The sequence below is a fragment of the Rhamphochromis longiceps genome, linkage group LG17, assembly GCF_057381845.1.
Source record: "Rhamphochromis longiceps isolate RC_006_pf linkage group LG17, R_longiceps_female_GT1.1, whole genome shotgun sequence".
In the NCBI taxonomy this organism is placed as follows: Eukaryota; Metazoa; Chordata; class Actinopteri; order Cichliformes; family Cichlidae; genus Rhamphochromis; species Rhamphochromis longiceps.
The window spans coordinates 14,743,308-14,767,385 of NC_140573.1; the positions used below are offsets into that span (position 1 = coordinate 14,743,308).

The following is a 24,078-nucleotide window of genomic DNA, read 5'->3' on the forward strand; positions in this document are numbered from 1 at the left end:
AGCGGATCGTAAAGTGAATTAGATGAAAACATTTCTGCAAATCATATAAGAACTGCAACTGGCAATCAATTCCCCTCTTTGTCCGTCTGCTGATTGTATTCTTTTGGATAGTCTTCAAAATATTGTCAGATCCTTTAATCCCTAGCTTGTTTTGTACAAAGCCTCAAACATATAATAGATTTACAAATATTTACTTCTAAAAATAATTTCATTTCCATATTGTATTAGACTAAAAAAAAAAACTACATAAAGCCAAGTAAATATTTCGTAATTTCGGGATTAAAGGTTTAGGGTGTGGTGTAGAGCTTTAACTGTCAGGCTTTTTTGTTCCTTAAAAGCCAGCGTTGGAGAAAATAGGATTTTCCCCGTTATTTTAACTACGTTGACTGATCGTGAAGCTTTTCGTACGTTCACTGGGAAAATTCCGAGCATTCTGGTAGCAAGCGAATGTGTCATAATTCATATCCGATGAGACCCCGCCCTGTCCACGGTGTGCCTCTGACCATTCGTGAGCAGTCTGTACAGTGGTGGTCGCGCCAGCTTCCATGGCGACCAGCTAGAAATGCGTTTTCTCATCTCCACCAGCCGGTAAGCTCCCGTTAGAGAGCTAACGGGCGTCCGATGTCATGGGAAGATGTAGCGTACTAATTCTTTAGAGCAATTGCGCTGTACATTAGTATGCTAAGCTAATGTTGAGCCGTTTACGTTTACCAGCCAGCAGTGACTAGGGCGAGCTAGCGGCTCTAAGCTAACTGCTAGCGTTTACCTGCGGGCTGCTGCTAACTACTCTACGCTGCTGTTGCAAGCTAACAGAATGGAAAGTGTGAAGGGAAACGAGTGTGGAGCGATTTCGTCTTCTTCGACACTGCAGGGAACACTTGATTCTAGCAGTGACAGTAACTCCGTGAAGCCAAGCGGATTATCGCCGCAGCACTCTGGAAAGAGACCATCTATCGGGGAGGATGACGGAGGAGGCGCAGAAGCGAAACTCTTCGGGAAGGGGCTTGCGGCCACCTCCCTTCTCCAGATTGCGATAAGGAACGGGATTTATCAAAGCCAAGTTGCCAACGCTATCGGTGGAGCGGCCAAAAACGCAACCATGTCCGTTGTGAAAACGGCCAACATTTACAGTCTGACATCGGTGAACAGTTCCACCTCGGTAAACTCTATGCTGAGCAGGAGGCGGCACAGGCACAAGAGGAATCTGTCTCTGGGGGCTCCGCCGACCACCGGTTCGACCGGAGCGTCCTCTGCGGAGGCGGCCAGCCCAGCTCCCTCATCCTCGCCGCTGAGTACCCTCAGTCTTGATCGAAAAACCTTCCTCCGACAGAAGCAGTCGAAGCAGCTTCAGGCCTCTGATAAAACATGGGTGAGATCGGACCTCCGGCGGGGTTGCATTCACGTCCACGACTGGCTCACGCCCTCCTACCCGCGACCAGTGCTGTGTACAGTGGACACTACTTCTAAAGAGGTAGCCTGTAAGCTCGAAGGAAGTAAAGCTGGGGCTGTGTTGAGAATTAACTGCAAACCTACTGCTTTAAGTGACCTCAACGATCTTTGTAAAGATACTAATGGCCATGCTGATGACATGAAAAGTCTCAGTGACAGTGTGGATATTAAAAATCTCCAAAGTGAGGAGAATGAACTCACAAAAAATGTGGAACTGCCTTCTAACTTGCTACTTGATGACAAAACTGCTAGTAATTCTTCATCTGAGGTCTACCTGAATGACATTGGCGTGGATTTGAGTACTGGAGACTGTTATGGAGTCTACTCAGGCTCTGACATAGAGAGCAGCACCTGTGAGGACTTCAGTGCAGGGGGACCAAGAAGCATGGAGCACGGGGACTCACTCAGCAATGGGTTGGGTTTGGGCACCGACTCTTCTGTGCTGAGCCCAAACTGTGACAGCGCTCCAGAGGGACCTGACCCATTTGAGAGCTCCTCTGATGAAACAGACCTCATCTCTTCTCCCTCACATTCAGCTATCTCTCTCTCAGACATCCCCAAGACTTCAAACCAATCCGCAAGACCAAGTGTTGACACTGAAGCTGGGGCTGGTGACCACACAGATACACACATATTAATCAAACCTCCTAAATGCTCCAGCAGCTCACAGGCTCGCCCTCTGACCAGCCAAGCTTCTGTCCAGCCTGAACAAGAGGTCCCTGGGGGGAGCAGAGGATGGCTTGAGCCCATCAATATAAGCCCAATGCCGGCCCTCTACATCCAGCTGCACGGTGGAGCTGTGAGGCGGCTTGGGGATGATGAAAGACCTCTGCAGATCTTAAATGAGTACCTCACTAATCTGGGGTTTGAAGATCCATGGCGAGTGCAGGAGGAGGGCATGAATCCTGAAATTGGCTGCCTGATCCGCTTCTACTTTGGTGAGCACTTTATTTTTAGTGAGAAGGAAAGGCATCTTCTCTCAGTAAAGACAACAGTTGTCCCAATTCTTATTAAAACATCCTGCAGTGTTAGATGTAAGAGCACCACAAACTAATGCAAGCCACTTTAGTTGTGCTTGGCTTGTCTCTACACAGTCATTGTTCTTCTGTTCTCACCATACCATGAGTGCTGTCATTATGTTTGGTCATTCAGACCGTTAAACAAGTGGATTCAATTGTCCCAGCAGCACAATAAGCTGTGTTGTGCGTGTAAACTGGGTAAGGCAGGGAGACACATCTGGAGGTAACAGGTGTACTCTGTCAGCAAAGACCAAATCCTGATGCATTATAGAATCAGTTTGTCTTCTTCCCTCTTCCTCTTGTTGTTGTTGTTGTTGTTATTGATAAAAGATCCTGTTTTGTCCACTGTCATGGTAAGAGGATGGAAAAACAGGGACTCTTATGGGATTAGCATTGCTGGATATTGTTTTTTGACCTCATTTTTGACCTCATCAGCAAAGGCTGCAAAATAAGAGTCGGGAGGAAATGATTGGACTTTGATATGTGCTAAAATTCCTTATATTTTAGCCCCCCCCCCTCCCAAAAAAGAATAAATAATTAAATAGACCATTACACATACCATTGCAACCCTCATAGACACACTCGTGACATGCTACAAAACTGGTTTCTCTGCACTCTGAAAATGCAGCTGGACAGATTCCCCTGCCCGTCATTTTCCTTTTATGTCTCACAGTAGTAACATAACACTAAATAGAGTTGTGCAGCTGACAGTGAGGGCCCTTCTATTAATTCAGGAGAGGACATTTTTGCTCTACGTTTTTTTTTTTTTTGTTTTTTGTTTTGTTTTGTTGTCCCGTATGTGTTTGCACAGCACGAGTTGGTTAATTCTGATGTCCCGAGCTGAGCCAAAGAAGTTTGACTCATCTGAAATCCCAGCAGCCAAATGCACATTGACACGTTGTGCTTACGCTAAGAGAAAAGTGACCTTAGTGGAACTCAAATTTCACCTCCTCAGTGTTTCGGCTACCTCTGAGACAGTTGCAGCTGCAGGCTCCTCTTCAGCCTCAAACTGCAGCATCCAGAGGTCGCAGCTTTACTCTCCCAGACTTTACAGCCTTTTTTTTGAGTCTGAATGTCTGAGTGGCATTTCCAACTTGAAACTACAACTCTTATCCAGATTTGGCTAAAATTCAGCAACTTGACACGAGAGGTGGCTCAGGATGTCAGATGCTTTTTTTTTTTTTTTTTGGACACAAGCAAGAAAAAGTTGAGGTCTAGCATCAGTAGGGTGTGGCTGTTGCCTGCTTCATGAGAGACAGGATGTTCCCCATTCAGAGAACTAGACGGACGGAAAGGGCATGTATGTGTGTGTGTATTAACAACCAACATCTTACCTCCTCCGCCTAGGAAAGGGTGGACACACACAATGCACATTCCTCAATGTTGTTTAGTGTAAACTGGGCTCTGTTCATTGTGTTCATGTTTATGTTAATTATATATTATTTTTTGGACTAGATACTGATCAATCTACCAATAATGACAACAATTTTACCAACCAATCATAAGGTTTGTTAGTTTAAACCCAACAGTTCACACAGATCTTTTTCTTCTAAAGCTGCAGGCTAATGAAATGAACTATAGTAACTCTTGGCTGTCTTCTTTTCAACCTTCTGTTTCACTTTCAGAGAAACTCTTCTCCTTTATTAGGTTCTAGCTTATCTACATTTCAGTGCACCATTGGTGTCTGCAGAGTCAGACCTCACTGTTTCTGTTTGTAATGAGGAAATGCGCAGAATTTAGAAAAGGGGAAAAGGACATGTTAGTAGATCTTAATTATATGTCAGTCTCCTAAATGATTTCAAACACAAGTAATGTTGAATGATATGTTAAAATATTAGCTATTTTAAAAAATTTTTTTTTTTTTTTAAATTTTTTTTAAATATTCAAGACATGCTGCCTCCACCTTCTCTGGGATTTGCTCCTGTTTCATCTGATATTTAGCAGAAAACTGAAATGTTTGGTGTGTAAAGCAGCAAATTAAGTATATAATCTTTTTCCATTGAAAGCATAACGTATTTTACAATATATAATAAGAACATATGTTATAATATTAATATATAATGTTTTGCAGATGGCAAATGAATTGAGTTTCCTCAGATTAGGTGTGTTGCCATGGCCAGCTTTGCATTTTGCACTACAAATGTCTGCGTCAGGTTTTGAAAAGTGTAATAACACCTGAGGTGGCGTTCAGCTTGCCATTATTGCACTGTGTTTTTGTTTGATTTCGCCACACTTCAGAAGTGACATCATGGTGTCATTCTCCATCAGATGGTACTGGTACTAAAATTTTGCTGCTAATTAGGGTAGAGACGTAATTCAGTTGGTACCGTTAAAAAGTATAGAGTTTGGTAACCAACTGATGATGGATGATAAAATTTGATTTGAAAAAACTGATTGCTCCATCAGTTTAAATTGCAGATGATACAGTGACGGTGAAGTTCTGGACAACTTTTTCAGGGTTGTTGTTGTTGTTATTTCTCTTTTTGTGAGATTCTGGTTTTAGCTTTCCAGGTGTGCTGATTTTCCTCCCCTTTTTTTGGTATACTGTAGGGGGTCGGCAACCCTAGGCACGCGTGCCACAGTTGGCACACGAAGGGTTAACTGATGGCACAACCATAGCTGGACTGGCCATCGGGCATACCGGGCATTTGCTCGGTGGGCCGATGATTTTATTTTTTTTTTTTTTTGGTAACGGTATAAACAATGAAACGTGGTGGATTGGTGTGTAAAAATAACTCAGTTGTTTGGTGGTGGCTATCGCGGAGCTTCCACAGATTCAGTAACATTAGTAAGTGGTGGAGGCCAGCAGGTGGATGAAGGAGAGGGGAGGCAGGAGGAGGAGAGACCCGAGGCAGCCGCCGGTCCGAGTGTCAGGTGAACTGAACTTCAGGTAAGAAGTTATGACCTGCAGTCTATCTGGGTCAGATATAAACCAAGTTTAGGTGGAGTTTATTTTTGTTGTGCTGACTTTTTACAGTCAGTTACAATAACTCATACTGCGTACTAGCTAGCACGACAGAGTTTCTATACAGCTGGGTCGGTGCTATGATGTTACTGATAGTGAACTTTATTTTATTCAGAAGGTTAGTTAGTAGAGTTGCCAACCGTCCCGTAAAAAGACGGAATCGTCCCGCATTCAGAGAAATTATTACGTGTTTCGTGATGATCTGAGAAGGGTTTGTCTAGGATGGAAAAAGACACAAAGGTGGATTTATTCTGTCGTTACGCTGCACAGCTGCCTCTTCTTCTCTCATTCTCTCCCCCTCTCTCTGCTGTTGCTACTTTAATCATGAAACTGATCAATGATCAGCTGATCGGCTTTTCTCTCCTGTTTGTTTATCGCCCACTTTGCGCCAGAAAGAAGAAACTGCCGGATGTCGCGCTAAACAGCAGCACGTTTAAGCTTGATCAGCTGTTGTTAGAATTTATTTAATATTAATTTCTAGTATCAGCTGATTTTTGCTGGAGCCACAGCTGTAAAGCTGCTGGTCATGATATCGGTTTGGTTATGTGGTGAGAGGGAAACATGAAGATGAAACCAGGAGATGTCCTTACTGAATCATCAGAGCAGAACAGGTGATGGAGAAACAGGTTTACCTTTTAGGTGACATAAATGAGTTGAACGGAAGCTATGAACTGTTTCTGAGAGACAAATAACACCAGGATCCTTTTCTAAGTAGCTGACAGCTGGTAACTGTGCAGGGGCGGGTCTAGCAAAGTTTTGCCAGGGGACAAGGTTGGGCATTAACAGGGAAAGGGGGGCACAAAGAAATACTTTCTTATTCTCATTTAAAATGTCTGATAAATAATTATCTGAAGCTTACAACCAAAGTTTTTATCTGACGTAAAATGTATAGAAATCATACATATACCAACAAGATTGTACATCACTGTCACAACAGCATTTGTTTTCATTCAAAGGCTTTATGGCTTTAATACCTGGTGGGCCGGTCTTTAGTCAAGCCGGGCTGTTTTTTTTTGGTTTTTTTTGTCCCAGTCCAGCCCTGGGCACAACACGCAGTGAATTAATCTGAGAAGGTGCATCAAAAAATAAATGGCCGCACCAGCGGTGCACATCGCAAATTAGCTCGCATAGACACATTAGTTGTGCCTCTTCTTAATGACGGTATTAGCTAACAACCCAAACTACCAGATTCAACTTGTAATTGGCTAAAAATAACTTAGCCTACTGGTGAGAGGGACGTTGTTAGCTTTCCACATTCCAACACTTCAAAAGCTTCAGGAGCTTTCTGCTCAGCACAGCATCAGCACCACGGAAAGACACGGATACATCTGTAAACTCGAGACACAATGCATTTTTGGGACTTTCAGGTGTGTGGACCAATGTTTGATTTTCTGAACAAACCAGAAATCTTTAATGAGCAGCTAGATTTGTCTCGCATTAACTGGCTGAGTTAATGCCAGTTAATGCGACATCGAAGCAGCTGGAATCCACAGCTGTGCGTGTTCATGGAGCTTGCATTTTCACCTCCTGAACATCACTACCTGACAAGTTTGACCTTCTTCAGAACATTGCAGAGGCGTTATTGACGGTATTTGGCTCTACATATCTGTGAGCAGATTTTCTCTCACATGAGTGTCCTCAGGTAGCCGTCTGGATGCTGGACACTTGGAGACCTGTGTCTCTGAGTGGGAGACCAGAGATCACATAACATGTGTGTCTCTGTATTAACAGACATGTCATATTGGCTTAGTTTATTTTTCTTATCATTGTTATGAGGAGACCATAAATAGCATTTGTATTTTCTGTTGTACAGTTCATTTGCTGTTATGGAGTTCTTGTTATGGGTAAAAGGTGTCTTTTTTGTTTCAAAATAGCTGATAACTATTCACTGATAGCTGCCAACATCTGCGAACAAATATAATTCTATAAAGTGGTTCTATATAGTGTGTAACTGTTCATATAGCGCGTTATTAAATTTATTGCTAATGCAATCATATGGCACACTGACTTCTGAGGAAATTTTAAATGGCACTTGCCATCAGAAAGGTTGCCTAACCCTGCTGTAATAGATACAAACCTCAGTGTTAGTGCTGATCATGGAAAGCATACAATTGGAAGATATTGCACTGATATAGGATTTTTAAAATTGATGCCAGTGTTTGGTGATTTAAAAATCCAATATGAATATTGAGGTCTAAAGATGTAAATGATTTTCAAATGATTTGATAAAGAATATAATCTCCAGCAAGGGCAGGAGTCAGTGAGTAATTCATAAGATATATTTTACATGATGATACAGTGATTCTATGATATGTTAGAACACAATAAATCATGATGTGCGTGAAGCTGAATTGGAAAAAGTAGCCCAAATGTTTAGTTTGCATGCTTGAATTAAGAGTCTAAAATAGGTTTAACAAAAAAATAAAAGATTCAGTTTAAGACTCTATATCTGACAGATTTAAATCCTTTGCACTTTACAGATTTCATTCAGTACCATTAAAGCACTGAGGTTCACTGAAGCATTACTGATGAGTCAGCTAGGGCCGGTGAAACCTAGGTGATGTTGTGTGTAAGTCACTGGAGGAGGCAGTAGGGAGGATGTAGGTGCTGGCATTGTAGGACGTTACATAACAAGGTAATCTGATTTCAGGCCTCTCAGTGGCTCAGACTCTTCATGTGTCTCCCTTTTTCTTATTCACTGGTAAGAGCATATAAAGTAACTTTGAGTTTCCAAGAATTTAAAAACCCTGGACAATGTAGTCAGTGCTTTAAAAGACCTAGAATGTATTCTGGCTTATACTGGCAAAAGTCAGCTCCAATTCATTACTGAAGCTAATTTGTGTCAGCAAAGGGTTAATGTAACAAATGATGACTGAGTGACTGCTCTCTGCCAGCCCACAGGCTATTGAGCTACAGTTCTCTTACATAACCACGCAGCTCTCACTTTGTGAAAGAGAAGACCATTGAGAGAGAGTTGATTCACAAAATCCCATAGAGCAAACAACAACAAAAAATACAGTAACCTCTATAATGCTGTTATGAAAAGTCTGTTTCTGTCATACTGTATTCTTTCCCTCCGCAGGTAAACCTCGTAGTGTGGGAGGTTCTGAGCGCGTGCAGCTGTCCGGGGTGTTTAACGTGCGGAAAGGGAAGCTGGCACTGCCTGTGAACCGCTGGTCAAAACGTCAGGTCACTCTGAGTGGAACCTGCCTCATTGTCTCGTCTGTGAAGCATGCCCACACTGGCAAGATGCACATCCTCCCTCTCATCGGAGGAAAGGTACTTTGTGAGACGTTTCATGTCTTTGACACACAACAAGCAAGTACTGTGGCTGGGTATCTGTTTATCAGGGACAAAAATACTCTGCGGTTTAGACCCGAGGTCTTTTTGTTCCTGCTGCATCAGGATCTTCTTTCCTAGGTCTTCGTTCTAGCTTAACTGCAAGCCTTTGTTGAGATTTGGATAATATTGACCTAATGAATCATTCAAGCTTAAAAAGTGTTTTCTACACATAATAGACAACTTGCCAAAGAAACAAGTTTATATTGCATCTTTAGGCATTAGTACTTGTTGCAAAAACACATCATTGGTTCCCATGTCTTCAATTGAATCTACAAAAAAATAAATCCCATAGGTGTGACAAGTGTAAAAGGGTATTTTTTTCATCAGTAAGGTGATTCCTTAGTCTCAGTGGAAGAGTGGCTGTTAAGAAGGTATTTTAATGATGGAAACAGGGAGAAAATATCTTAAAAAATATAGACGGGAAATCGGTGGCAACAAGGTATGGAGTGACGCATCCATATTTGAGATTTTTGGTTTAAATTGGAGTTCAGGAGAGAGGTACAGTTACAGCCATATGTAAAACATGGTGGAGGCTCTGTAATGGTTTAGGGCTGCATTTCATTTGAATGATGAGAATGTCATTGGAAAGATAGATACTCAATAAATGTAATTTTTAATGCAGGTGGAGGAAGTGAGAAGACACAGCCACTGTCTGGCTTTCAGCTCAGCTGGTCCCCAGAGTCAGACCTACTACATCAGCTATGACTCCTACACAGAGTACCTCCGCTGGCAGAGGACAGCCTCAAAGGTACAAAGTGCAATTGTAGTCAGAGGCACATCTGAACATTTAAATAATTTGCTGTCATCATTGCTTCTGTCTGTACTGGTTACTAGCAGTAACTTGCTATGTGCTTTGTATGCAAGTGTAAATCTAAAGCTTCTCAAGTGCAGAATTGCCTTTTTGTGTTAGTATCTCTTCTGCTAAAGAATAATACTGGATATTGAGTTTCAAACTTATGGATGTGTACTCTGTCCACATTTCTAAAGAAAATACATCATTATCTGTGTGAATTTAAGGTTTGAATTTAGGATTAAAACAGTATGAAACTATGGATTTATGTGACTAGTAGACTATGTTTAAGCATTGCAGCTCATGCTTGTTGGTTCCAGAAATATTCTATAATTCCAATTTCATTAATATATATAGTGGCAGAATCTGGTTTAGAGATGTTACAGGGTTAGGGTTAGAGTGTTTCTGTGGGTCATACGGACCTATTTACACTTACATACCACCAAACAGTGATCACCATCTTGAGCAACACGTGTCTCAGTTACATGCTCAAAGGACAGTTAAGCACGTGAATGAGAGGAGTCAAAGATGAATCTATGAACTCATTTGACAAATATGAGCATTAGCCTCATAGTTGACATACTTGTTGAGTGTTGTGTAAACAGGAAAAATAATTCCAGTAACACAAAACCGGTTTTGGTGTTGTACGAGCACCTTGCTTTCGTTTTTGAAAGGCTTTTGAATGTTTCCTTTAAATGGGACCGATTCTGCTTTTCATTATTTCCTGTCACACCATTGTTACTGTTACAATATCAGAATTTATTTAATGAGTTTAGTGTGTGTACGAGTAATCCATGTGATCTAATAATAATAATAATAATAATTTTGTTTATAAAGCGCTTTCAAACAAAGTGCTGTACAGCTATTTGGAAATGAAGACATAAATAAATAAAAGTGATACGTACAAGTTAAAAACACAATAACAAGTTCAAAACATAATAAAAGTTAAAAGCAATAAAAATTTTAAAAAAAAATGGCATAGAATCAAGACATGCAGGATACGGTAAACAAGTGGGTCTTCAACTTAGCTTTAAAAACCTCCACAGAGCATGCCTGCCTAATATCTTGAGGGAGGTTGTTCCACAAAAATGGGGCACGAAAAGAAAAAGCACGCTCCCCAGTAGTCTTTTTTTTTCTGGCTCTAGGAACTTTTAAAAGGCCAGAATCCTGGGATGGGAAAGCACGGGATGGAACATAAAGGTGCAAAAGATCAGAGAGGTATGAAGGTGCCAAACCATTTAAAGCCTTGTAGGTGAGCAGCAGGACCTTATAATCTGCTCGAACCTGACAAGGTAGCCAATGAAAGGATTTCATTACAGGGTGCTCAAATTTTCCATTTTTAGTTAAAATGCGAGCAGCTGCATTTTGCACCATCTGTAAACCTAAATACTCACACAGTTTCATACCATTTTGTTTTGTTGTTGTTTTTTTCTTTAGTAAATATTCATTAAATATTCAGTAAATATTCCTAATATGGTCATCTCAGGCACAAAGATGGTTGTAAGCACAGCAGCCCCACTCACTATTCAAACTTTCTGTTTATGAGGGGTAGCCAATGGGAAGAAACTTAGCTGAAAAGCAGAGGAGCTAAAAGCGTGTGTTGAAAACAGAGGATTAAGGGCAGCACCAAGACCTATTATAATGAAAATAAGGATCATTGAAGACTTTGAGTGTATGTATGTTATGTAAAACTAGTTTAATAGAGTCAAAGAATAAAAATTAGTCTGAAATGAACTTAATGGATCCCGATTATGGCTAGTTTGATGGAAGTAACTGCAAGGCTGTTGTCTCTCTCTCTCTCTGTCTCTCTCTCTCTCTCTGTCTCTCTCAGATCGCCTCTCAGAGGGTGAACTCGGTGGACCTGTCATGCTGCAGCCTGGAGGAGCTGCCTGCTCAGCTGTTTTACAGCCAGGACCTTACCCACCTCAACCTCAAAAACAACTTCATGTCCCCTCACAAAGGTGTTCCAGCACTCACCAGGTCAGTTTCTCACATCAGCTCTCCTGCACACACCGATTCTCAGCGTATGTCTCCCCGTGCGTTTAATGATATGGCACGGGGAGGATCTGGTAGTAAACATTTTGTGTAGTTACCTCTTTTTGTGTGTGTGTGTGTGTGTGTGTGTGTGTGTGTGTGTGTGTGTGTGTGTGTGTGTGTGTGTGTGTGTGTGTGTGTGTGTGTGTGTGTGTGTGTGTGTGTGTGTGTGTGTGTGTGTGTGTGTGTGTGTGTGTGTGTGTGTGTGTGGTTTCGTGCATGGTTATCCATGGGTGGTGGAAGCATGATGGTTTTTGTGTGTGAGTGATTAAAAGAGAGCTGCAGCAGTGATGAGAGATTTGACGTCAGCTGTCTGGCCTCTCGGGTAGAGGGCTTCTCTGTGTTTTCCAGGTCAGATTAGGCGACGTCAGCTGCTGATGTCACGGTTTTATGAGGTTTAGCAGTCTTTCTCTGACTTTCTTTTATCTCTGGCTTCTTTTTTCCACACTACCTTCATAACAAAATATTAAGTATAATGTCTTGCAAAATTGTCTTGCACAGTTTTCCTGGTGTACAAACAAGCTTTTACAAAAGCTTGATTATGAGGTCTTGAAACCCGTTTAGTATCACGGAGGAAAAACTTTCCAGGTCTTGAATATGAATTACATTTACTTCTTAATTACTTTTCAATTGGTTCATCATGGAAGTTTTCATCAGTTTCTCTTATTTATTTCTCGCTTCTGCTATCATGTACAGCAGAAGTGGGAAAGTGAGGTTTGGTGCTTTCATGAATCACAGAGAAAGCACCAAACTTTAAAGTTTGTTTACACAGTGAGATGCAAGATCTAACATATCAGCTGAACAGATAAAACACTATTAACTCGCACTGTAAACTCATCAGGAAAACACTAATAAAATTTGCCTCGCTCTTTAGTCCCTTGCTTTATTCCGTTATAGTTTTTTTGGAGGCTGTTTTTATTTTGAATTTTTAAAAATAAAAAACGAAAAGCAGGTTTTGTTTTTATAACGTCAATTAAAAAAGAAACTCACTGACTAAAACTCAGAATAAGGTAATTGTATAATGCTTTACTCTCAGCAGGGAATCAAAAAGTTGTTTTCCCCAACTGTACTTTGCCATGGTAGTGTGCTGCTCCTGAGCTTGCTCTGTTTAAATAATGGATTGATCCATATAACACCACAAACTGACTGATTATCTGGAAATGCCCTTTCATTATTTCTAGAAAATCACTTAGACCTTATTGTGCAGATAAAAGCATTCCTAGTTTTTAGAGATGTTCTCACTTTACGCTGAGCATCAAAGAGACGTGTTCTCAGCAACTGAGACTTGGTCCTTGTGTCATTTTGTTATCTTGGCAGCAATTTTAAAGATATTTGACCATTCTGTAAGCTTTGATTTGCGACGTAGAGCACGAAAACTTTTCACTTTGGATAAAAATGACAACGACAGGGGTTGCACATTGTTTTTGACATGTGCGTCTTTTCAGAATTGACAGTAGTGCAGGTGTAGTCTAAAAAAGTGTTTAGTAATAGTTTTGTGCTAATGAGGACATCAGTATGAGACAGTACAATCTCTATTTTCTTAAGTTTTGGTACAAAATTTGCATAGATAAGTAAAAATGCCCTGATCCTCAAATATAGCTTACACTTCTAGCATAAACTGTCTGCAGATTGTCTTGTAAAGTGACCAGCGTTACGTTTTATGGTAAAGTGGGTAAGTAAAGTGACCAGCACTGACAAACCTATTATGTACAGTCAGAGATTAGCAGCATTCATCTGAACAGCCTCGTTTTCCTTTCTGTCTGCCTTTATTTTGGCTTCTTGCATCCATGCCTGTCAAGGCAACATGACATCAAAACCTGAAATTTGCCTGATGGCAATCTCTACACGTCATTGTTTTGGCACAAGCATATGCATATCATGCAGTGTTTTAAGGACTGTATCCTTGCTGTGGTGGGCGGGTGAGTCTAACTAAGAAGAATGTGGGCCTGGATCAGCCTTTCACTCTGATTGCTCTGTGAACTGGATTAGGAGGAGAAGAGCGCAATGAATATAAACAATATACACAAGCTTCTTACCTGAAGCACAGGCTGCATTGTTCTGTTGAAAACTTGATACTTTGTGTCCTTGAACCTTTGTATTAGCTTCTTCTGTGCTGATTTTACTTTTTTAATCTGGCAGGTGTTATGTAAGTAATAGTTGTTCACTGTGTGTGTTTTTTGTGTTTTAAAGAAGGCCAGAGTCTTATTATAGCACAGAGATGAATATCTTTGTCTCTCTTTGTCTGGCCCTGTTCCTCTTGCCCTTCCCTCCTCTCTCACACACTCTTGCTGAATACTTCTCTCTTTCTCTCCCCTTTTCTTTAGGTTTTGTAAACTGAGAAGCCTTAGTCTGTCAAATAACGCTCTGTCTGAGTTTCCTCTGGCCCTGTGTGACATCACCTCCCTCACGGAGCTAAACCTGTCTGGAAATCGTCTCTCCTCCGTGCCTGCAGAAGTAGGAACAATGCACAAGTAAGTAAATGACGATCCAAGGTTTGCAGTTTCATAAGAATGAAGCCTAAAATGGGATGTGTCCTCACTGACCTGCATTTTGCTGACAGAGACATCAGTTTGGAGTTGTTGTTGTTAGTACCATTACGGTACATCAGCGTTGATTAATCCATCTCTCTATTGAGCGAACAGCTGGCTGTGCACCAGACTTCTGTCGTAGAAATCTAGAGGTGTTGTCCAAGTGCCCATAGTACACAGTGACACTAACAGTGTCTCTGTGTGATGTGGGAGCTTGGAGTTTCTGCGCATATGCTGGCTTTTTTTTTTTTCCTTTTGAAATTTTCTAGGAATTTCAAAAGGCAAAACACAATTTTTATGTCTAACTTGGAATCGGGGCGTTTATTTGGAAACAGTATTTTACTTTTAATGTAAAATACTCAGCTATGTTCCATAACTGAATATAAAGTAATATTTAAAAGTTCCAAATTAAGCTTGTTTATACTTACAGACAAGTCAGTACAAAAATGTCAGAGTCCTGTTTAGTGTCTGAAGTCTTTTCTTAACACTATATTTGCATAAAATGTTTTTTACACACAGTATCTGTATTACAGTTTTTCTCAAATGTTAAAACACAAAAGCCAATCCTGTAACCCAAATGACCAGTAGTCTAAACACATTTACTAAATGTAGCCACCATATTCCAGTACCATAAACACATGTCACATGAAGACACAATTCACAAAACACAACCCTCTGTACTCATAAATCTAAACACATTTTTCCTTGCTAAAACACATGTTGCAAAACAACTCTGCTCATATCCTCAAATGAAAGCCCATGTGATGCAAAATGCTTGCCACAGTCACCAATCTTTGAACACAGGGAACACACCTGGCGTCATTCACTACACACAATGACTCAAAATTGAAGACACTTGTTGCTAATGCTGTACCCACATGTAAAAGCAAGTTCAGAGTGCACAGTATGCTGAAGGTTCCAAACAAACACAATGGATGAAGGCAGAGTCAGGGGAAGAGGAATTTGATGCAGAGGAGGGAGAAGAGCTGGCCCTGGAAGAAGAGGAGCAGGCCAATGAGGAAGAGGATTTCAAATGAGAGGAGGAAGAGGAGCGACCAACGAGGAAGAGGAGAAGGCCAACATGGGAGAGGAGAAGGTCCAGGAGGGAGAGCAAGACCACCTCGCACCATCATTACGGACGAGATGCGAGCAACAGCTCAGCGACATGATGCCGCACAGTGATTGTGGTGTGTGTGTGGTGTGAATAACGTAAATAAAAAAACTTCACACCCTGTTCATGTTTTCAAGATTACTGTTGTGTGCAATAGATTCTGTTTTTGCATTGAGTTGTGTTACAGTAGTGTACGTACATGCAGGATTTTCTATAGATTTATACTACTCATATGAAACTCACAAATCTAAATGCCTAATCCTCTGCAGAGATCTACGACGATCTGTTACTGTATAGTTTCTAAAATATGCATTGGCAGTTATGAAACAAAGAACCTTCTCACAAATTGAGCATTGTGTTTTCAATTGTTTTGCTGTAGTGTGTAATGCTGTGTATAGTGTTTACAGTTTTGACAGCTTCGAGCTGCTCTATTGGTGTGGGAGTTTGAGTTTTGCAGTGGGAAGGTGTGGTTGTGTTTATGTAGCTTTAGAGAAGGGTGTTGTGTTTGGACATTGGGGGACCTGGTGGTAACGTTTGTGACATGTGTTTTAGCATTTGAGAAAAACTGTAATCACGACTAAATGCCCTTCCCTCTGTTTGGCTCTGGCCAGCCTGCAGACTCTTCTCCTGGACGGTAACCTTCTGAGTTCACTGCCTGTGGAGCTGGGCTCTCTGGAGGGCTTGACCTACCTCGGCTTATCCTTCAATTGTTTCAGCTGTGTGCCCCCTGTCCTAGAGAAACTTGGAGGGATGGAGAGACTCTGTCTGGCAGGGAACAAGCTCTCTGTCCTGGACTTGGCTGGCCTGCAGTGGCTGTCTGCTCGCTACATAGATCTCAGGTAAAAATGTCCGCGCAGTAGCTTACATTTTTAGAATTGCCAATGACAAATACTGCAGTTCTGCATGACTCCCCTTTCATGTTTGGTGGTCTTTGAAATGGCAACAAAGGTTTAATTTAGCCTTTTGAAGTACAAAATAAAGACGGAGACGGTGAAGGAAGGGAACCTGTCGGTTAATTATTTTGGTCAGTCGTACTACGAATGCCTAACAACTTCTTCTCAGGTTCTGAAATGTGAAACGGGTCAGAGGTTAAAGTGTTTGTTTCTTCTGGTCCTTTCTTCCCTCTTCCTTTACTTCCCCCTTCTCTGTTCCTCTCTGTGCTGTATGCCTCGAACAGGCTGAACCAGCTTCAGAAGGCGACAGTGGCAGATGTGGAGCAGCTGGCCCACATTGTTCATCTGGACCTGAGGGATACAGGTCTAGACGAGCTGGATGTCAGCTCTCTCTGCAAGCTGGAGCTCCTCCGCTGTGACAGAAACACTCTTGCCCTCCTCAGAGTCTGTGGCCACGCCCTCAAGAGCCTGCATGCTGCACACAACAGTACGACCACTTAATTTTTTCTAGAGAGATATTAAATCCAGAAAGACGTTCGTGCCATAAAGAGTTGTGTTATGTTTTTAGAGCTGAAGCAGCTGGAGGTGCATCCTGTTCCAGAGAATCTGACTGTGCTGGATTTATCCTGGTATAAAAACTAAGAATACTTCACTGTCCTATTTACAATCTAGAAGAACAGAACATGTGCTTGTTGTAAGCTGGGTGCTGACTCTGTTTGTTTTCCTAAAGGAACAAGCTGGGATGTGTCCCCGACTGGGTGTGGGAGAGCAGCAGACTGGAAGTGCTGGACATCAGCCATAACTGTGTCACTGAGCTGCCTGTACGGTGAGCATCGCACAGACACATGATTCTTATGCTTTTCATGAAAGAACAGGTGGGGAAATGACAAAAATCAAAGTGAGGGAAAGCAGCTTGGACGTAACAGCTGATAATAATGCATCATTGGAACTTACTTGATCTTCAATGTGCCTGTGGTAAGGTTCTTAAAATATATTAAATTACATTTAAAAAGACTTAAGAACCAAGCTTGCAAAAATTAAACTAAACTGAAGAAAGTTATTACTGAAAATAAAAACTAATGAAAAAATACAAAACTACATCTCTTTCAGGCAGTTCTTTTTTTCAAATCGTGAAACTGTATGATATTGATTGATTAATTGTATGAGGGATATCACCTAACATTTTTAGCTACAATTTAAACGTGCCCCTTAAATGTATCACATACAATAATCATAAAGTTACTGTTTAGAAAGGAGGACAGCTAAAAGGATCCACTGACTACATGTGTCTGTGTGTCTGTGCACGTTACTTTGTTTAAAACGTGGCTGTGCAGAATGAGGAGATTGTGGGTTGCAGTTTTCTTTTCATCCAAACCACATGAGTGGCTAGAGCCTTTATCACAGGAAACCAAAGATATCAAAATGATGCATTTAAATAAAGCGCCTTGAGCGTTTCTGTGAGAACCAGTTTACATTTTTGCCGATTGGAATTCTCAAAATTTGGAAGTTTTAACTTTTAAAAAAAATTGTCAGCTCCAATTTTACACCTCTTCAGGGGCCTGTGTTAGGGTTAAAACATGTTTTTAAAGTTTCTAATTAGAATTATATTAGATTAGTTATTTTGCACTTATTTGTGATGATTGCAATTATGGGTAAATATGGCATTATTATCAGTGAATGTCTTCACACAGGTAGCAAAACAAACGTGTGTGTGTGTGTGTGTGTGTGTGTGTGTGTGTGTGTGTGTGTGTGTGTGCGTGCGTGTGCGTGTGTGTGTGTGTGTGTGCGCGTGTGTGTGTGTGTGTGTGTGCCTGTGTGCGTGTGTGCCTCTCCACATACAGAGTGGAGTAGGCAGCAGTCACAGTGTGAACACTGTGCTTTCAGCCATAATATGAGAACTGCTCATCAAGTCTGGCCTAAAATCACCACTTCATTTATTCAGACCTAGAGCAACACACCTGCCAAGTGTTAAGCAGATGGGTGAAAAACGGATGAACAGACAGATTTTCTTTCATTCGTATGATGTAATCCTGCATTCACAATCACAGTTATTTGGGTTCATTCATGCTTGATGATAGTTTCCAGCTACATGAATCTCAAGCATAGATTAATTGAATACAAAGTGAACTCATTGAACCTCCATGGGAAATCAGATGGTGCTCAGCATGGTGGTCCCACTAACAGATGTACAGCACACACACTGAGTTGGCTGTGCTGTTTGTGTTTAGGCTGCTGTCCAGTGGGAGCCTGAGAAAGCTGCTGGCAGGCTGGAACGATGTGTGTCAGCTGGATGAGAGGCTGGAGCGATCACAGCTAGAAGTCCTGGACCTCCAACACAACCATCTAACTGAGCTCCCACACAACTTGTTCATCAAAGCGCAGAGGTGGACACATCTTTTTCTTCCCTCCTTTTGTTCTTTTCTTGTGTGTTTCTTCCCATCAGCATGTATCCGTTATTTATCTTGTACTAAATTTGTACCCTCTGTTGGAAATTCCTCCCAGCCTGCGATACCTAAATGTGTCGGCCAATAAGCTGGAGAACCTCCCTGCAGCCAGCCTATCAGAGGATGCCTTCAGCAGCCTACAAGAGCTCTACGTGACCAATAACAGCTTGACTGACAAGTGCATCTCTCTTCTGACTGGACACGGCCACCTCAGAGTGCTTCACCTCGCCTACAACCAGCTGCAAACCTTCACTGCCAGGTGAAATACTGCACCTGATATAAACTGAGCTTTAAAATGTGACCATAAAGGCTTCTTTACATCTGGACATGTTAGATTTAACTGTAGGGTTCCTTTATCATTTCCGCTCCACTATCCTCACTCACTCCACCTCTAACCACCAATTCCCACATTCCTTTGCTTTTACAAGGTGTTCTATTCCTAAGTAAATGGTACACATCCTTCATCATCCTGTATAAAATCTGAGCCTTGGTGCAGGTCATGATTACTCCTTTTTACCTCCACGTCCTGCAGTAAACTAGCTCGACTGGAGCAGCTGGAGGAGCTGGATTTGAGTGGCAACAGGCTGAGAGCGGTGCCCACGACCATTCTCAACTGTCAGCGCCTGCACACGCTCTCTGCCCACTCCAACTGTATCAGCGCCTTCCCTGAAGTCCTCCAGCTGCCTGAGATTAAGGTAAATCTTAACTTAACTCTTTTTCACCTAGTAATAGGGAGGTAGCTGTAGTGTACTAATGCCACTCACTGAATTAATGCTTACCTGCCAGAAGTATTATTTGAGAGGAGGAGGTAGCTGTGGTAATGCTAATGCTGGATAGATTATCCAGCGTTACAGAACAGAAACAAAGAGAAAATAAAAGAAATGCAAAAAGAAAATTGAATTTATGCAGTTTATAAAACAAATTGGAAAAAGATGATAAATTAGACAAAAACACTTAATTTAATCTGACTCGTGTGCACATGTCAGGACTGACACTGTGTTTCTCTTCAGTGTGTTGATCTGAGCTGCAATGAGTTGACTGAGGTGACTCTGCCAGAGATCCTTCCTTCAAAACTCCAGGAGCTCGACCTCACAGGAAATCCTCGACTCAGCCTCGACCACAAGAGCCTGGAACACCTGAAGTATGACTCACTCGCATAAACACACCACCACCTGAGCTTGGGAATAAAAGAGCAACTGCCTGACCTGTCCTGTTCTCCCTCTCTCTGTAGTAATATCCGATGTCTGAGGGTGGATCCTTCACCTTCAGCTCCTTGTGTGAGTGAGAGCCAAGGAGTCCCTGCAGTCTGGAGTCATGGCTACACGGAGGCCTCTGGAGTGAAAAACAAGTCAGTCTTTCTTTGATGCTTCAGCCTTTTTTGTTTTGTTTTTTATGCCCCATCTCTGGCTTTGTGTCATTGTTCTTGTTCTAAACTGCCTCCTTCTTGCTGTTCTCAGGTTGTGTGTGGCTGCTCTGGCTCTGGACAGCTTCTGCGGCATTCATGAAGCTCTGTATGGAGTTTTTGATGGAGACAGGAATGTCGAGGTGCCTTATCTGCTGCAGTGCACCATGGGAGATGTGCTCGCAGAGGAACTTCAGAGGGGCCAGAGGCAAGAGGACTACATCATCAACACTTTCCTCACCATGCAAAGGTAAACACTGACCTCCAAACGATGTGTGATTTGGAAGGAAAACAGCCTCACCTCACTCAGGATGTTGTGTGCCCATCTCCTGCAGGAAACTGGGCACAGCAGGCCAGAGGATGGGCGGGTCAGCAGCTCTGTGTCACATCAGACATGACCCGGTAGCGTCCAGTGAGCATGGTGGCTGCTTCACTCTGAAAACTGCCAACGTTGGCAGGTGCCAGGCTGTTTTGTGCCGAGATGGCAAAGCTATGCAACTTTCACACATCCACACTGTCAAAGACGAGGCCGAGTACCAGAGGGTTCGGCAGCATAACGCTATTATCACTGAGGTAACGACACGTTTCATATGCTGCACAAAGTGCTGAAACAAGTCCATTTATCGACACCTGTGATTCTCACTTCCAGCTCCATATTTGTATTTTTGGACTCTAATAGAGTTGTTTTGCATATTTGAAACTTTAGCCATGGTTAATATGAGCAGCCAGAATTTGCATGCTTATAGTATATAAATGGATAATAGAAAATAAGAAAAAAGGCAGATTTTGGCCATTTAATGGAGCTAAATATTGTCTGACTTAAGCTGTTCTCTGTCTTAAACCACACCAGTTTTTGGACTACTGATGGGGCGAATCTATTCACAGACTGTTTTGTAATGTTTTTTAAAATAACTGACAGTAAACTGTATTCAATTCATTTAGTTTGGTGAGACCAACAATATAGAGCACACAAATACTGAATCTAAACAGACAAAAAGAAAAATTAACTTTGGAACAAGAGAATATTGGTTTTGTTTTACAGCTTGTTACTGAAACAGTCAGCAGTCCGTTTTCAACCCTACAAAACCATAAATAAATGTCATTATTGTCAAGTTTTTTCCGGGGGGGAAATACAAATGCTTCTGTTTGTCCTTTTCCTCCCTGCAGGATAACAAAGTGAGCGGCGTAACAGACTCCACCAGGATTATGGGTTACTCCTTCCTCTGCCCATCAGTGACACCTCACCCCCATGTTTCCACGGTGGCGCTTACCCCGCAGGACGAGTTTTTTCTCCTGGGCAGCCGGAGACTGTGGGACATGTTGTCGCCCAGTGAGGCGGTGGAGGCGGTAAGGAACTTACCAGATGCTCTGGCTGCTGCAAAGAAGCTGGTGACTCTGGCTCAGAGCTACGGCTGCTCTGATAGCCTCAGTGCTGTCATTGTGAAGCTCAGCATCACTGAAGAATGCTGCTGCTTCTGCGAGCCGCCACCGCCACCACCCAGCCCTGGCCCGGCAACTCAGCCCGGTTTACATCCTTATTCGGGAAGCAGTGATGGCAGCATTCCGCTGCCACAGCCGCCGCCCACCTCCTCAGCAACAGTGAGTGAGTTGAGCAGCGAGTTCAGCACATCTGAGATGAGCAGCGAGGTGGGATCAACGGCGTCCTCGGAGGAACCGCTGCCGCAGGCTGAACCCCCAACCTCTCACCCGAACCTCCCGGGGCGAGCTGGCACGCACAGGCCCGCCTGTAGGGGGAGCAGCTTCCACAGGCAGTTCTCTGGAGCACTGTCTGATAACGGGCTTGACAGCGAGGACGAGGAGCCCATCGCTGGTGTCTTCTCCAACGGTAGCCGTGTGGAGGTGGAAGCTGACGTCCACTGTCTCTTACGACACAACTGTGCTCAGTCTCAGCAAAGCACAGACAGCCCTCCCCCTGTCACGCTGCAGAGTGAGTCTTTGCCTCTGGCCTTCCCTTCCCCATCTGCCTCCCCCGTCCCGCCCTCCTCTCCCTACCTCGGTGGGGAGGCTCGGTCAGGAACTCTGGGCCGGAAGGCTCGAGGTAATGGCTCTGTGGCCTGTCAAGGCAGGAACCAGGACCTCATTGAGGAGGCTGCCGATGCTCCTGTCAAGAAGCAGGGGGGCTACTTCAACGCCCCTGCCCAGCCAGACCCCGATGATCAGCTCATCATTCCCCCAGAGCTGGAAGAAGAAGTCCGGCAGATCATCCAGCAACAGCAACAGCAGCTACAGACACACAGCCAGCAAGCACACAACTACCAGAATCCTGCAGACTACTTCCTCACACCCCTCTGACAGCTGCTCTCCACAATTGGAGTCAGTCTGTTTCACACAAGACCACAGAGTCTGTGAACGAGCTCAGCATTAAGTTCACTCAAGACCTCAGAATACTCTGACCCGGCTTTGACACTGTTTCCTTACAGCTTTTGTTTTGTTTACTTCACCTTGAAACCAATGAAACTTTTCTAACACTCATGTTGATGAAATGTTCACCTGTAAATTCATTTGTTCCACATCTTTGATTTGAAGCACTTTGCTTTGTGTTAGCCTCATTGATTTTATGTTCACTGGTACTTAGAGTCGGACCTGTCTGTTTTTGTCTTAGAGCAGACTGTTTCTCTCCTTGCTCGCCATGGCTGATGGCCTTACAGTTACTGGGGTTAGCAAAACGGTTGGACTAACTCCCTTAGGAGTTGAATACTTTTAAGTGACCTCGTCACTGAAGCGTGCTAATGTTCTCTGAGAGAAAAGATGATTATTTGTGAAGGCTGATATTCCAGATGTTTGTTTTTCGGGGTGTGCAGAGTCTAGTGGTGCTGCAGTGGCTACATGCTGATCAGTGGTTGACAGCTTAATGAATGTTCTCAAAACAGTGTTACAGTTTTCAGCAAACCGCACAAGAGAGCTACTTTTGCTATATAATAAAGTTTTCAGATAACCAAAACATGTCGGACTTGGGTTTATCTGTTAAAATCTTGCTCATTCAGAACCATCCACACAGTATCACTTTTATGTTTTTATGTAATAAGATTAAAACACATCTGCTTCTCGAACTTCCGGTTGTCACCTGCATACAGTCCACACATGCTCACTCATTTCTTTTAATTAATTTAACGTGTGTATGTGTATAGCTGCACTGAGAAGGTGAAATGATTGTATTTCCAGAATTCAACTTGTAGTGCATTTCTTCTACAAGCCTTATTCACCTAATTTCTCTCTCTCACACAAACATACACACACACACACACACTTACAGTTAGGGCAGGCCAATATGGCCAAAAATATTTATCATGATATATATTTGAAAATTTGCGATAACGATATAACTGACTACATTGACGCGAGGCAAAATACTTTACAACTCCACAACTTTATTAGTGCAAAAAAAACCCCATCAATGTATTTTCACTTAATCAAGCAGCTGTTTTTTTTTTTATGTGCATTTAAAGCTATATAAAAATGTATCAGTGCAAATGCAAATTCCTTGCTGACTAAAGGCATTTCCAGTGGAAATTGGCTGACATATCCTGAGCATAACAATGTATAATATCCACAAAACTTAAAGTCACAATACGGTAATATTATGTTGAAGCACAGTACATATTACTCCGCCGAGGCTCCTGTCTACGGTAGCTGTAATGTAGTGATGTGCGATACCACTGATTTCCTTTCCGATCCCTAACCCTTCTTTTCCGATAACGACGGCCCGCTTGCATGTTCTACTGAAAATTGTGCTTTGGTGAGTATCTGACGGACGAAAGCCAAACCAGTTCCACACCACTGAAGTTTCAGCATTTTTACAAACAAATTCTGGTTCATCCGTTTCATTCAACGATCTGCTTCCGCCCTTCTCATTCTCCGTCGCCACCATGCTTTTTCCGCCATGTGCGTATGAAAACAAAGGCACTGCGCATGCGCGTTTTACCCATATTCTATCGCGATCTTTCATTTTATCATTGCCTAACATTATACCGGTATTACCGTGAACGGTATTATATGGCCCAGCCCTACTTGCAATGCTTTTATATTCATTTTCTTACATTTACACACCGATGCATTGGGGTCACTCAGGATTCAGTATCT

General features: G+C 42.4%; 1 protein-coding gene across 2 annotated transcripts; it reads left to right on the plus strand.

Annotated features, from left to right (window-relative positions):
- The first annotated feature begins 481 nt into the window (after positions 1–481).
- LOC146649433 (PH domain leucine-rich repeat protein phosphatase 1-like) lies at positions 482–22,933 on the plus strand. 2 transcript variants are annotated; one of them, XM_085386452.1, is made up of 17 exons: positions 482–2,387; positions 8,516–8,712; positions 9,398–9,523; positions 11,397–11,545; positions 13,924–14,070; positions 15,850–16,077; positions 16,416–16,618; positions 16,700–16,760; positions 16,862–16,957; positions 18,360–18,515; positions 18,634–18,834; positions 19,108–19,270; positions 19,586–19,716; positions 19,807–19,923; positions 20,033–20,227; positions 20,313–20,550; positions 21,145–22,933. In XM_085386452.1, exons 1-17 carry the CDS (start codon positions 815–817, stop codon positions 22,288–22,290), a joined length of 5,127 nt encoding a protein of 1,708 aa, XP_085242578.1. In that variant the 5' UTR covers positions 482–814; the 3' UTR covers positions 22,291–22,933. The 2 variants fall into 2 exon arrangements, with proteins under 2 accessions (XP_085242578.1, XP_085242579.1); XM_085386453.1 differs by lacking the exon at positions 9,398–9,523.
- The last annotated feature ends 1,145 nt before the right edge of the window (positions 22,934–24,078 follow it).

Bases quoted from the DNA above. Each gene is read 5' to 3' on its own strand.
- LOC146649433 (XM_085386452.1), top strand. From the start codon at position 815: ATGGAAAGTGTGAAGGGAAACGAGTGTGGAGCGATTTCGTCTTCTTCG. The intron at 14,071-15,849 runs GTAAGTAAATGA...GGCTCTGGCCAG, and splicing joins GAAGTAGGAACAATGCACAA to CCTGCAGACTCTTCTCCTGG. The intron at 16,761-16,861 runs GTATAAAAACTA...GTTTTCCTAAAG, and splicing joins ACTGTGCTGGATTTATCCTG to GAACAAGCTGGGATGTGTCC.